This window comes from Lycium barbarum, chromosome 1 (genome assembly GCF_019175385.1).
Source record: "Lycium barbarum isolate Lr01 chromosome 1, ASM1917538v2, whole genome shotgun sequence".
In the NCBI taxonomy this organism is placed as follows: domain Eukaryota; kingdom Viridiplantae; phylum Streptophyta; class Magnoliopsida; order Solanales; family Solanaceae; genus Lycium; species Lycium barbarum.
In genome coordinates this window covers 148,441,327-148,455,187 of record NC_083337.1, presented here as the reverse complement: position 1 = coordinate 148,455,187, position 13,861 = coordinate 148,441,327, and the positions used below count along the sequence as shown (strand labels likewise).

The 13,861-nt window shown below is 35.3% G+C and overlaps 1 protein-coding gene across 7 annotated transcripts; it reads left to right on the top strand.

The window, feature by feature from the left end:
* The first annotated feature begins 4,610 nt into the window (after positions 1–4,610).
* On the top strand, positions 4,611–13,139 carry LOC132642810 (TNF receptor-associated factor homolog 1b-like). Of its 7 annotated transcripts, none has more exons than XM_060359874.1 (7): positions 4,620–4,711; positions 5,453–5,627; positions 7,942–8,053; positions 9,153–9,282; positions 9,793–9,951; positions 10,469–10,580; positions 11,982–13,139. In XM_060359874.1, the coding sequence occupies exons 2-7, from the start codon at positions 5,505–5,507 to the stop codon at positions 11,982–11,984; spliced, it is 639 nt and encodes a 212-aa protein (XP_060215857.1). In that variant the 5' UTR covers positions 4,620–4,711; positions 5,453–5,504; the 3' UTR covers positions 11,985–13,139. The 7 variants fall into 7 exon arrangements, with proteins under 7 accessions (XP_060215836.1, XP_060215857.1, XP_060215825.1 ...); XM_060359842.1 differs by having other exon boundaries at positions 10,469–10,907; XM_060359853.1 differs by lacking the exon at positions 7,942–8,053 and having other exon boundaries at positions 4,611–4,711; positions 5,449–5,627; positions 10,469–10,907.
* The last annotated feature ends 722 nt before the right edge of the window (positions 13,140–13,861 follow it).

Below are 13,861 nucleotides of genomic sequence, written 5' to 3'. Positions count from 1 at the left end.
GCAGTGGAAGTGTGCACGATAACATACCCGGCCCGGGACTCGGTGAAAGATATATTGAGGTATGCACGAGCAGAGTAGTGAGAAACTATAGGCAATTCAAAACATTTTTAAGGACTCAATAGGATAGTCAACACGAACCATCGTTCGCAATTTCAAATAATAGTCATACCATATACCTTTCGGATGTCCCTGTGGATCATAGCAAAATGGAACTTTGAAATCATGTGTACATATCAATATATATAAAAAAAAACATACGTTATGGGAATCAAGATCAATAGCCATCCTAGTGGCTGTAAGAATAGGAATTTCCTTTGGAATCATATATATATATATATATATATATATATATATATATATATATATCGTATATTCATTTCACAACGATCATGCCAAAAAGAAAGAAGGGTTAGCTTCACATACCTTTAGCGCTTATTCGTCACGCAATATGTATACGCTGCCCAATAATACTTCAACCTATATTAAGACGCCAACAACTACGGTTAAGCTACGGGGAGATTCAAAACGTATTCTAACGTTAGTAACTCCTTTCTAGATGTTTAGGCGACGTTTTCTCTTGTATCCAAACCAACCACATACAACCAATCCAGCATAAATAATTATGTGTTCAATACCAATCCGGACAGCCCACACAATATTCCAAACAACCCACATTCACAACATGCAATAACGATTCACATACGGCTACTACATTCTCAAGTTACTTCTAATAGTTTGTAGCCTTAACGTTTGCATGTAACAACTTATAACAGCCCATCCAACATACAACACAATGTATAATCTTAATTATCATTAATCTTCCAAGCTCAATAAGAATAAAAACAACGTGTCAAAACAGTCCGCACATAACAACACCCAATAATAGTCTACATGCGATTATGACACGTCCAATTTATTCTTGTTAGTCTATAGTCATAACATTTCGTCGAAACGATTCTATAACATCCCAACCACTATGACAACATGATGTATATTCTTAACTATAATTAATTTTTCCAACTTAGCCAAAACAACACGTCCAAAACAGTCCCTAACCAACAACATGTCCAAAACAGTCCCTAACCGACAACATAAAAATGTTCGGAATTCTTGCAAACGTTTACGAACATACTAAGCAAACCACATATGATTCTTACACATTATTTCATGTCTTCTTTTCATATAATGTCAGTAAGTTATGACCAGCTATCCATACGACAAGTACAACATCAATTCATACGCAACTAAGCTACATCGTCATCTCTATAATCCTTACAACAACTCACAAACGACTTTGGTTTCAACTCCAACCATTAAACACCTTCATTTCCATCATAAAATTCATGACAATAACAATCAAAATATCAAGTAAAATCAGTTCACTAACTTCTTACAAAAAAAGTCCATACACGGTTTCAACATGCTTCAACATCACTCACATAAAATCATAGATTCAATTATTTTCATACTAACACAACTCCACTTTTAACCTTCCAATTCTTTTCATTCCTTTTTACCATGAGATCCATGATAGTAACAACCATATTTATTAAAGAAAATTAGTTCATTAATTCCACCAAAACAGTCCCCTCGGCCACATAGTCATTCCAACACCAACATTCATGATTTTATGCATGCGATTCATGTTCATCAAGTTACAACCATACTTCAACATCAACACCTATAACCTCATGGTTACTATCATGTTCCCACGTCAACACACCTTATTTCATGCATACAACTTACATTTACACATCTACATCACCCTTAATACATGAAAAAGAAAGTTAGATCTTACCTTGACAACTTGACTTCTCAACTTGGCTAGAGTTTGTGAATTGAAATGAAAATGGTTCTTGTTGCTCCAATGACTATCTTCACGTTTCTAGGGACCTTCTAAAGGGTTGAAACACCTTGGAGAATAATTTTTGAATCAAGACTCAAAGAGCTCAAAATCAGCCAAGCTTGGCCGAGAGCTTTCTCTCTCTAGGTTTAGGTTTTCTTTCTTTGTGTTGTGTAGTTGAAATGAATGTATTTGCTGATCTCCTTAGTCCTTATTTGGTTAAACTATGATGCCTACAAAGTGGACACATGCTCCACTCATGGCATTGAGTCACTCCATTAACTTTACACAACAATTCCATTTCTTTTTCTCCTACTTTCGGCTAGGTGTTGGCTGAATTGTCCATCTTTGTTTCCTTTCTTCTTTCTTTTCAATTGTTTACAAGACAATTGCATGTGTAGTGGATGATTCATACACTAACCCTTGTCCATTGTAATCATACAAGATGAATGGTCAATATTTAATGTGAAATGATTCCTCCACCATGTTATGTCTTCATAAAATAATGCATGCTTTCATAAAGTAATGGATGCTTCAATATTCAATTGCATGCTTCAACATTTTCTCCTCCAATTTTCAGCCATCTTGGCCGAGTATTACATGTATATTTCTTCCAATTTAATTGTCCACAATATAATGAAAGTGTAGTGGATGAATCAACATCAAATGCACATGTGTATGTCTTCCATAATAGCCTTGTTTTAGATGACTTTGAGTTATCTTTTGGACCTTGCACGTTGATGTTCCTTCTTGGTTCATTGTTGTCACAAATTTTTACTTAACACCACAATTAAGTAATTCCTAATCTCCAATAACATTTTTATACTAAGTAAAATTTATAACCGATTAGTTCTAGTTTAGAAATTAGAAATCCGAGGTTTCTATCTCACGTCGATTCCTTCGCGAATAACTCGACGTATAAAATACGGGGTCTAACAATGAGCTCAAGTGTGTAGTAAAACCCATTTAGCCGAGTTTAGGGGTGTCTTGAAGTCCATCAATAGTTTGGGGACTGAAGTTGCAAAACGTGCCAAGTTCAGGGGCGTTTTAGTCACTTAAGCCTTTAATTTAATTAAGGAAAAGATTTGTACAAAGTGTGATTCTAAATTGATTGAAATTACAAATTTTAGGATTTGTTCAAATAAGGAAAACTTTAATAACTAAAATTTATTAGGAATATTTTAAATTACAATTTTGTACTGAAATATAATGTAACGATACTATGTTCTTCACGTCTGAAATCCTTGTTCCTTCCCAAAGTAATTACTAATAAATTAATACCTCGACCAATAAATATGGAATGTATATTACTCCTTCAAGTAAACGTATTTTTGGCTCGTCTTTTAACCAAATTGAAATAGAAGGAGCATAATATTTGAGAAGTTTATAATTAAATAATAATTTGAGAAAAATAGTAAATGACGACTTTGTCAAAGTTGAACAAGGGTAACATTTCTAAGCCCTCGGTGCTTTTAGGGCCTGTTTGGAAAGCCACCCAGGTAATTGGAATTGAGTGTAATGACACAGTTTGGACTATTTATTTGACCAGTTAATTACACAGTTAGGTGCGAATTGGGTGTAATTGAGAGGGTGTAATTACACTCTTCAATTCTCGGGGGGGGGGGGGGGGGGGGGGGGGACTGAGAATTGGATGTAAATTACACCCTCTAATTACAGGGTTACTTTTTTAGTTTATTTCTTTTTAATTTATTTTCCTTTTTAATTTATTTTTTATTTCTATTATTTAATTTATTCTTTTTTTTTAAAATTTCTTTTCTTTTCTATTTTTTTTATTTCTATTATTTAATTTATTTTTTATTTTTACTTTTTAATCATTTGTATTTTTTAAAATATATTTTTCTTTTTATAGAATTTATATTTCATTTTCTTTCTTCTCATTCCCAACCTTTACTTCTTGTGGTTCCATGTAATTGCTCGTATTTTTTTTAATTTTTAATTTTATTAATTTAGCATAACCATGTTAATATACTAATTTTTGAAACTACATATCTTAATATTAGAAAGAATGAGTCATTAGCAAACTTGCCATATAAAAAATGACGTTATTAAAGTAGAATTTCGTTGTGAATGAGGTTATTGACTTATATTTTCCCTTTCCTTTAAATTATAGGAGTATTTACTTATGTTACGTTGAAACTTACTTATGTAACGTTAGAATTTGACATAAGAGTAGTATGTTAAAAATATTCTTTTGGATTTCGAATTTAGGTTATATTTTCTATTTTAAAAATATTTGCTTTAGTACTATTGACTTGTTATTTCACATTGCATGTTGTTTATTTTTTACCTACAGTTGATAAAATTATTGTCAAACATTTGAATAGTGTTATGACATTATATTTATAAATATTCTTTTTTTGTCAAACATCCAATCCTACGATGTTCTCACAAAAAAGGTATGCTTTTAATTTTTATAATCAATTAAAATTAAAATATTATTAATTTGAAATTATATATCAATTATTTTTTACAATATTAGTTACAAATATATGATTATTAATTAACATATTTTCAAGAAACAATGTATTATTAAATAACTAATTTAATATCATTTATAAAGGCACATATTTTTTAAATATTAAATTTAAATTTTTTATAATTATTTTAGTTTTAAATTAAATTAACTGTGTAATTACATTATAATTACATTATGACAAACAAATAGATCCTTATAATTATAATACTGTATAATTACTAGACCGTGTAATTACTTAGGTAGTAATTACAATTAACAGGTGGCTTTCCAAACAGGCTCTTAATAAAGATATAAAGTTGCCTCTGAAAATCCCTCACTTTCTCTTTGGCTGCCATTCCCCCATTAATAAACCTCTCATTTTTTCAATTCAGGTCCTTTTTTTCCCCTTGATATACGCTTTTGATTTTGTTGTTTTCAGTACTTCCATATTTTTAAGTTTATGCTTCTTTTTAATGTGGATAAGTTAAGAATTTCACTTTCTGGATTGAGGGGTTTATGTTTCCTCACTCGTTGTTTCAGTTTTTGAAAAAATCTTCTTTTAATTCTTTGGAAAGCTGAGTGGAAATAGGGTTTAACCGAAGATTTTTTTAATGTGTATATTCAGTTTGAGGAGTTGTAGTGATTTTCAGTTATTGATGAATACCAATTTCCATAGAGGTTTGAAAATTAGAACTTGGCATTTGCTAGAAGTTGACATTGTTAATGTTAGTACAAGACTTAATATATCGACAACTCCTCAAACTTATCAACAAATTTCATTTAGACACCCGAACTACGTTTTGATCCAATTGAGCACTTGAACATGATAAAGTATTCATATTAGACACTTTTCGTTCAAATTCTGAAAAGCTTTTGCGCGTAATCTCAAATGTCCAAGACGTCGATAAGTTAACCACTTAAAAAATGTTTTTTTTTTTTTATGACATGGGAACCTGCAGCTGCTAGGGTGCGCACAGGGTAAAGCCAGCTCTTGTGCAATAGCTCGAAAAATATATCTCTTTTAATTAGACACATCATCCTCAATTGGAACATGCCTGAGGTTTTAGCAATTTTTGTTGTTGTAAAGATTAGTTAATTTGTAGTGGGATTTAACATCTTTGTACTGAAGACAGGTGAAGATGGTGGAGTGAGAAATGGCTTCAAGCGCAAGTGAGGAGGCAGGAAATGGGCAGCAGGGGTGCCAATCTAGTGAAGCATTGGCGGAATGGAGGTACTGTGAGCAGCTGGAAAATGGAACTCCATCAACATCACCTCCATATTGGGACAGTGATGACGACGATGATGGTGGTATGATGCTTCTCTTATTTCAAAATTTTCCACCTTTTTGATTCTTGACAGATGAGGAAGGAACTTTATGTTGTTTGATTGTACTCTTTAGTGTTATCAAAGGCGCGCTTAAGCCCTGAAGCGAGGCAAAAAACATGTTGAGCGCTTCGCCTTGCTTAATGTGTGCTTCAGTATCCAAAGAAATACTTTTCCTTGCCAATGAGCGTCTCCTGAAGAGGCGACACTAAACAGTTGATTTTTCACTTTATTGTTATTTTTTGCAATTTCTTTGCCCATATATTTGTTATTTGGTTATTATAATTAGTCTTGGACTAAACATATACTACATTTGTATGTTTTCTCCATTTGCACCTTTTTTTCATTAATGCCTGCGCTTTATTTGTGCTTTGCGCTTAAAGCCCAACATACCTTATAGGTTTTTTGGGCTTTTTGCTTTTGATACAGGTACTCTTTGTTTCGCTCTCTTGAATTGTGGCTTTATTGTTTCCTTTAAGATGCATTTGTGGAAATGAGATTGTCATCTGTGATGCGAATGCTTCCTTTTTATGCCGAGAGCTCAATAGGCTGCTAGGAGACTTGAACTGGATTATGATAAGCTGGACCATTTGCATCGAATAGTAGTTGACAAAAACCTTTCCTGGTGATTGGGCGTTGGCAACCTGTTTCTTTTTGTTAACCTTGTGGCGCACGTCTCTTTTTTATTACTACTTCGGACTTTGTTTAACACGAGATTCCAAGGTTCGAGCTTTTCTTGCAGATTCTGGTTATCAAGCTTATCTGGCAAGAATCTGGAGATCTAAATTTCTCTGCAACTCTTTGGCAGATTCTCCAAAGATTCACTAAAAACAAGTTCTATGAAAGCAAAAAATCCATGTATCGTACCAACTAATTGGGACAAATATTTTGTATTATTATTGACTTGTATGTTAATGTAGGGATACATGTAAGATTTAGAGAATCTCTTCATTTAGAACTCCTATTTTTTTTTTTTTTTTTTTTTTTAAGTAATGGCAGTGACCGGGCCAGCTCTTAAATATAAAAGACAAATTATTTATTATTGGAACAAAATGGGTCCAAATAAAGTAAAATGAATATAGAGGATTCATAGAGCCAAACGCTGTTAATTTGGGATTGAAGCATCATAGTTGATTGATTTTACCGTAGGTTCTTCGGCTATCATTTTGGTGACTTTTTACTTTCTATATTTTCAAAAAAAAAAAAAAAAAAAAAAAACCTCGAGTTAGTTTCTCGACTCTGCGTTTGACAAGTGAGGATGGCTCAGTGGTTAAGCACCTCCACCTACGACCGATAGGTCCTGGGTTCGAGTCACACTGGAGGGGAAGTGTGGAAACACTATAAATCCTCCTAAATGGGTGGGGAAAAAAAAAAAAAAAAAAAAGACTCTGCGTTTTAACGGATATGGTAAAGTGTTAACTGTTAAGTGCTACTGTTAGAGTGTTACAGTAGAATGTTATAGGTTTCGAGTTTTAAAATAAGATATTGTCCCACAATGGACTAATATTATGTGTATTTTTTAACACCTATAATAGGTGTATATTTTATTCATTAAATCATAAAGTAATTAGTACATATCTTCTGTTCTCTTATTTTCTACACGCTAAGTAATAGCCTGTTTGGATGGGCTTAAAAAAAGCAGCTTATAAGCTGCTTTAGATAAGCTAAGTTAAACGGGCCCAATTAATTTATTGGGCTTATTTTAAGCACAAAATGGCTTTAAACTGGCTAGCCAAACACTCAAAAAAGCTGAAAACAGCTTATAGGCAACTTATAAGCCAATCCAAACGGGCTCTAAATTGCAAAATAGCGTGTTTTTTTTCACCTACCCCTCCGTCCCAAAAATATTGTCTTAGTTTGACTTGGCACGGAGTTTAAGAATAAAGGGAACTTTTGAAATGTGTTGTCCAAAACAAGCCTTAGATATTTGTGTGGCTGGAAATCATCTCGTAAAGCTAAATTATTTCTAAATATAGAAATATGCCAATCTTTTTGGGACAAACTAATAAGAAAAGTAAGACAATCTTTTTGGGACGGAGGGAGTATTAGATATGCTGATAATTCCCACCGGCAAAGATATGATCCTTTCTCATGCATGCATTTGCGAAATTGGAATATGTGGAATATAGATTCATTTTAGTAGTGTGAGCCTCTAACTTGAAGAGAGACAACTACCTGTTTCGCTTCTGAAGTTTCTTCCTTATACTTCACCAGTTTTCTACTTCTGCACTATTTTGTGGTGCCTTATTTAAAGCCCTTCACTTTATTTATTTTCTTAACCTTTTCTATTGTGTCTCAGCGCCTAAACCGTCTGAGCTATATGGAAAATATACCTGGAAGATTGATAAGTTTTCACATATTAACAAGAGAGAACTTTGGAGTAATGCTTTTGAGATTGGCGGCTACAAATGGTATCATATCTTTGGGAAGAACTATTTTGTGAAATATATTTGTGCAGTTGGGTCTATGATCTCATCTTTTAAATTCTTAGAAGGTGATACTGAATGAGCCAGATGTGTTTCCATGCAGTGTGTATTAATTTTGAAAAAACATGCATCAGCTGCTGATCTATGTTTATGTCATTTAACTGTTAATTGACTAAAATCTTTTATGTTTGCATCTTTATTATGTTGGATATACCCTATGTGATCATAGGACCGCTTAGTCGTTATCCCTTTAGGCCAAGGGGAGATGTATGGGTTGTGTTTCTATTTTAGTCTGGAAGTAGGAGTTGGGTGCTGCAGTGTTGTCAAAGGCGCGCTTAAAGAGCGCTTAAGCCCTGAAGCGAGGCTCAAAACATGTTGAGCGCTTCGCCTCGCTTTATTTGCGCTTCAGTGTCATCACCAAGGTTCTAAGACACACTTTTCCTTGCCAATGAGCCTCTCTTGAAGAAGTGACACTAGATAATTGATATTTCAGTTTATCGTAATGTTTGTCCAATTTCTTTGTCCATATATTTGTTATTCATGCTTATTATTATTAGTCTTGGACTAAACATATATATATATTTTTGTGTTTTTTAACCATTGCGCCTTTTTCATTAAAGCCCACACTTTATTTGTGCTTTGCGCTTAAAGCCCAAGCTAACCTTGGAGCTTTTTTGCGCTTTTCGCTTTTGATAACACTGGGGTGCTATGTGATTCTCCCGCATCATCTTTTTCAACCTATTGTAAATGAATAAAACAATGAAGTAAATTATTTTATTTCCGCTTGAGCTGTAACGACATAGATGAATAATTCAGCATTCCCCCAACCTTTCCCATCTCTTTGTTGAAACAAAAATAATTTTTAGTGCTGATTAGCACGCTCTTGTTATACTAATATAAAGCAAAACATGTAGGCTTGTCTTTGTGACAATTAACTTGGGAGTCTGGGCTGTGATCCATTTTGCTACTGTTGTAATTTTTAGTCGACATTGCCAAGGGGCAGGGAATAACAGTAGCATCAGTTGTATTATTTTATGCTTGGTTCCCTCCTGTCACATTAATATGCTGTTACAAATTTCTGCAGATACATTGCATCGGTTCTGGATGAAAGAGCTTGATTGGGGGTGGAAAAAATTTATGGAGCTTTCCAAAGTTGTAGATGGATTTATTGATGCTGATACCCTCGTAATCAAAGCTCAAATTCAAGTTATCAGGTCTATCACAGCTCTTTCCTTTATATAGTTTTGCTTTCCCATTAAATGAATAAATGGGGGATCTATTCATGATAGGAATTTTACATTGTTTTGCCTCTAGCACCTTTTTTGATGTATATCTAATGGGTGTCATCTTAGACATCGGTTTCAACATCGACAAGATGACTTTTTACGGGTACCCTTACTGCCTAGTGTTAAGTATGAATCAGATAGTAACTTAGACCAATGTAGACCTAGGAGATAATATCTTTAGTTTGGAAGCCTCTATTTATTTTAATTTCCCAGTTTAACTTTTCCAATCAGCTTGTGGATGTCCAGTCCTGTTCTTTTTATTCTTTTCTCCGAGCATAAAATTCCATTTCATATTAAAAATTTGCTGTCTTCTTACGTATTTAGTCTTGCGCTCATAAGCTGCCCACTCATGCTTTTATGGTTCCCAAACAGTGATTATCAGATTCTACGGAGATCTTTGTGATGCTAACCATTTTGACCTATGTTTGTTATTTGTAGGGAGAGAGCAGAGCGTCCCTTCCATTGCCTGGACTGTCAATATCGGAGAGAGCTTGTTAGGGTGTATTTAACGAACGTTGAGCAAATTTGCCGCCGTTTTGTGGAAGAGCGACGAGCAAAGCTTGGAAAATTAATAGAGGATAAAACTAGGTGGTCGAGGTAGGATGTGAATTTGCTTAACTGTTTGCCATGTTTTGGAGAGTATTGGTGTGACAGTCCTCTAGCTTCTATTTCTATGTTTTTGCTCTGTAGTATTTAGCTATGTTACTCGTGGCTATTGACTCATACTCACATTTAGATATATGTTGAATTAGGTTTTTGTTGCCCGCAAGGGTGGCTCAGTTGGTTGAGCATGGGGCTTCCATAATGGAGGTCTCAGATTCGAAATCCCCTTCCTATAACAGCAGGGGATTTGCCTTCTGGGTCGGGCTCGTCTCACGGGGTTTGCCTAGTGCGGGTTATCTCTCTTGTGTGGTTTGCGATCTATTGCACTGGAGCAGGGTTTACCCTGTGCGCTCCCGAAGGGTAGCGGCTGCGGGTTCCCTTGTAAAAAAAAAATTAGGTTTTTGTTCCCCTTGTCTTCTGTCAGGCACTGCCTAATGTCATTTATGTTCTGAATTGTGTAATTCTCAACTCTCCGCGAAAAACTGACTGCTTATTTATCATGGAATTTCAGTTTCTGTGCTTTTTGGATGGGAATAGACAAAAATTCTAGACGCCGCATGTCCCGGGAGAAATCAGATCGGATTTTGAAAATGGTGGTCAAGAATTTCTTCATAGAAAAAGAGGTTACATCTACTCTTGTATCTACTCTTGTGATGGACTCGTTGTACACTGGACTTAAAGCTCTGGTAGGCCAGACTAAGGGACAGACAGGTAGAGGGAAATATTTAGATGCAGAGGAACAAACAGTTCCTATTGTTTCCATGGAGAAAGACATGTTTGTCTTGGTGGATGATGTCTTGCTTTTGCTTGAGAGGGCTGTTTTGGAGCCGTTGCCTCCTAAGGATGAGAAAGGTCGCTAACGTAATTGGCCCAAAAAAGTGTTCTTTGGAATTATAGATTCTTGGGGGTTGCAGAAATCAGTGCACAGATTAAAAAGGAAAACCTCTTTGGTTAGTTCTAATTTCTGCATTGCTCTAAACTTGAGCCAATAATCTTGACTAATTTCTACAATTAGTTGACAGTAATTACTTTCTGGTTCTTGTGAAAGTATGATGAGGATAAGACTCTGCAGTATTCACTAGTTTAAAAAAACGGGGGGCGGTGTGGCGGGTGTATGCGGGTATGGACGCAGGGCGGGTTTACGCGGGTGAAGAAGTTGAGCGAGGCGGGGGGCAGGCGGGGAGGGCGGGGCGGGTGGTAATGTTGTGGGTTAAGATAGAACCCGCACTGCACCCGCGCAGTTGTCATCCCTACCCATAACATCTATGGCAGCTTTTGGTCTGAATACAGATAAAGCAAATAGCAAAAGGGGGGCGGTTGCTCATGTTTTCTGATGTAAACTCAGATTGCATTGAATCTGACCATGCATGTATGGATCTTCATATCATAATACTCCGTTTCAATTATGTGAACCTATTTCCTTATTAGTCCCTGCCAAAATGATCTCTTTCTATATTTGGAAACAATATACCTTTATGCAATGATTTATAGCTACATAAAATATATGTGACTCATTTAAAACTACAAGTTTAAAAGTCTTCTTTTCTTTCTTAAACTCTATTCCTAGTCAAATAGGTTTACATAAATTGAAACGGAGGGAGTAATAGATTGTTGTGATGGATTATTAGTTTTCCCAGCAGCAGAGGCTGACACCTCTTGCATTATTAACTGCACTTCTGCATCAGCGCGGGGTGATGTTTGTTTTTTTTTGTTTTTTGTTTTTTGTTTTTGAAGTAAGTGGTATTAATCAAAGGCATCAAGAAGATGCAAAAATTACAAGATATGGCATTTTAGCTTGCAAAAAATGACTGGCTGGCTGTGCAAAAACTATCTAAGTCATAGCTAATGAGCTAGTAAAATCCAAAAGCTGTGCTGCATTAACAACAGGAACATCAAAGGGGTGATGTTGTTTGTTTCTACTAGAGACAAGTTATTAGTTCTGCTGCTTCCTTTAGCTAGTGGTACTTTATTAGTGACTACAGCTTTTGGTAGTTAATAATCACTTGATTGTTTACATTCTGCAGTAAAATAGAGGTTGCATATCAGGAAGCTGTTGCATAAAGAGGCAAGAGGAACTCATCTGTGAAGAGGAGGCTGCTCGGTTGGCTGAAACTGAGCAGAAAGCTAAACGAGCATCTGAGAAGGAAAAGAACTCAAAGAAAAACCAGGAATTGATTTGCATTCTGTTTAATTACAAAAATTACATGAAGAATCAGACATATTGTTTATACAATTAATCAGTACATCTGAAAGTGATGCTACTAGGTCCATTTTTGTGTCTGAAGGCTCAGATGCTACTAGGTTCGTGATAGACATACTTATTGACGAAAGAGCGAGACTAACGTACCCAAGAGAGGGAAAAGCAAGAGTAACCCAAGAAATAATTTCTCGTGGCTATATTGCCAGTTTTTGTGACCGGAGGTTTAGTATACACAACCTTATATCTTTAATTTGCATTAGTGACCTATTACAGATGGCTGAGTGATGTGTCGCGGATTTGTGGCATATTCGACGCTCTTTTACTATGAATTCTGGTTGTTTTCAAGTAAGTCTGGTTCTTGTTAATATGTTTTTGTTGTGTTTTAAGAAAACAATGGCCCAAAAGCAAAAACAAAGAACAAAGGAAAAATTGGCCTGAAATGAAGAATCGACGTCCCGTCGATCAGCCGACGGACCGTCCTTCGAAGAGTCGATAAGCTCGATTTTCCAGTGATGACCTTAGTTGAAGACGATAAAGGACGGAGACATTGACGAAGCGTCGAACTGATGGACGCTTCGTCGTTTGTGTCGTCAATCAAGATCTGTCAACAAGAAGAGAGACGGAATACTCGACGGAGCGTCGAACTGGTCAACGGCACCGTCGAATGGATCACATCGCTAAAGATACAAAGGACAGAGGAATCGACGGATCGTCGAACGATAGACGGTCCATCGATCTTGCCATCAGGGGCAATTTTGTCAGTCGCTGCTGTGCGTTTTTTGGAGCCTATTTAAAGAACATTTTAGGTTATTTTTAGCAGCCAATTTTCATTTTATGCACGTAAACAAAGTTCCATTGGTGGGTGAGCATTGATTACTCCACTTTTGGAGCTTAGTGAAGACAACAAGATTCCATTTTTTATCATCTTTATCACACTTTGTAAGCTTTATGTCTTATTTATTGCTTACTACTTTTGAGACTATCATGTGTGAGTAGTTTCTTTAATCAAAGTTGTGAACCCAAATGATGGGTGTTATGTAATGGGTGTCTAACATTGTATATATATATATAATGGGTTGTGATGTGTTTTATTATTTCTCGCATTTATTGTTCGTTAGTGGTTGCAAACACTTGCTTATGCACAAACCCTAGTTTATTTGAAAAGATGAACTAGGGTGTGATTTGAAATAATATAGCAAGGACTTGGGGCGCTAACCCTCGTTTAATGAACTCACTTAGGGATAAGATGAGTTCTACTTGGCATATTTAATCAATCTTACTTACAACTTTTCTACATTTGGGAAAAGAAATACTTTCTAACTATTGGAAAATATTAGAAAGTGCATTAGAGATTAAGTGCATACAAAATCCCGACCCATTAGAAATATATCATATTGATACTCATAGCATAACATCTAATCACTGCGGAAACACAACTTTGTTCTCCCAATCCAAACAAATTCCAAATACTTCAAAATAGCTAATACAAACCAAATCTCTCCTCTATACTATTCGGAATAAAATTAAAGTTTCTAGAGATTAGTTACATAAATAATTAGTACCTTTTTCTCTTCATATTTCCTGTGGGATTCGATCCCAACCTTGTTTGAGTTACTATATTTGACAACGTCCGCTTTACGCCATTAATAGGTGTAATTTGAGCGTATCACTGAGTTTTAGCACAGGCTAAAATCACTCTCTCCG

Coding starts and splice junctions, on each gene's coding strand:
- LOC132642810 (XM_060359842.1), top strand. CDS start 5,505: ATGGGCAGCAGGGGTGCCAATCTAGTGAAGCATTGGCGGAATGGAGGT. Junction 5,628..7,941: donor TGATGACGACGATGATGGTG/GTATGATGCTTC, acceptor ATTGTGTCTCAG/CGCCTAAACCGTCTGAGCTA. Junction 9,952..10,468: donor GATAAAACTAGGTGGTCGAG/GTAGGATGTGAA, acceptor ATGGAATTTCAG/TTTCTGTGCTTTTTGGATGG.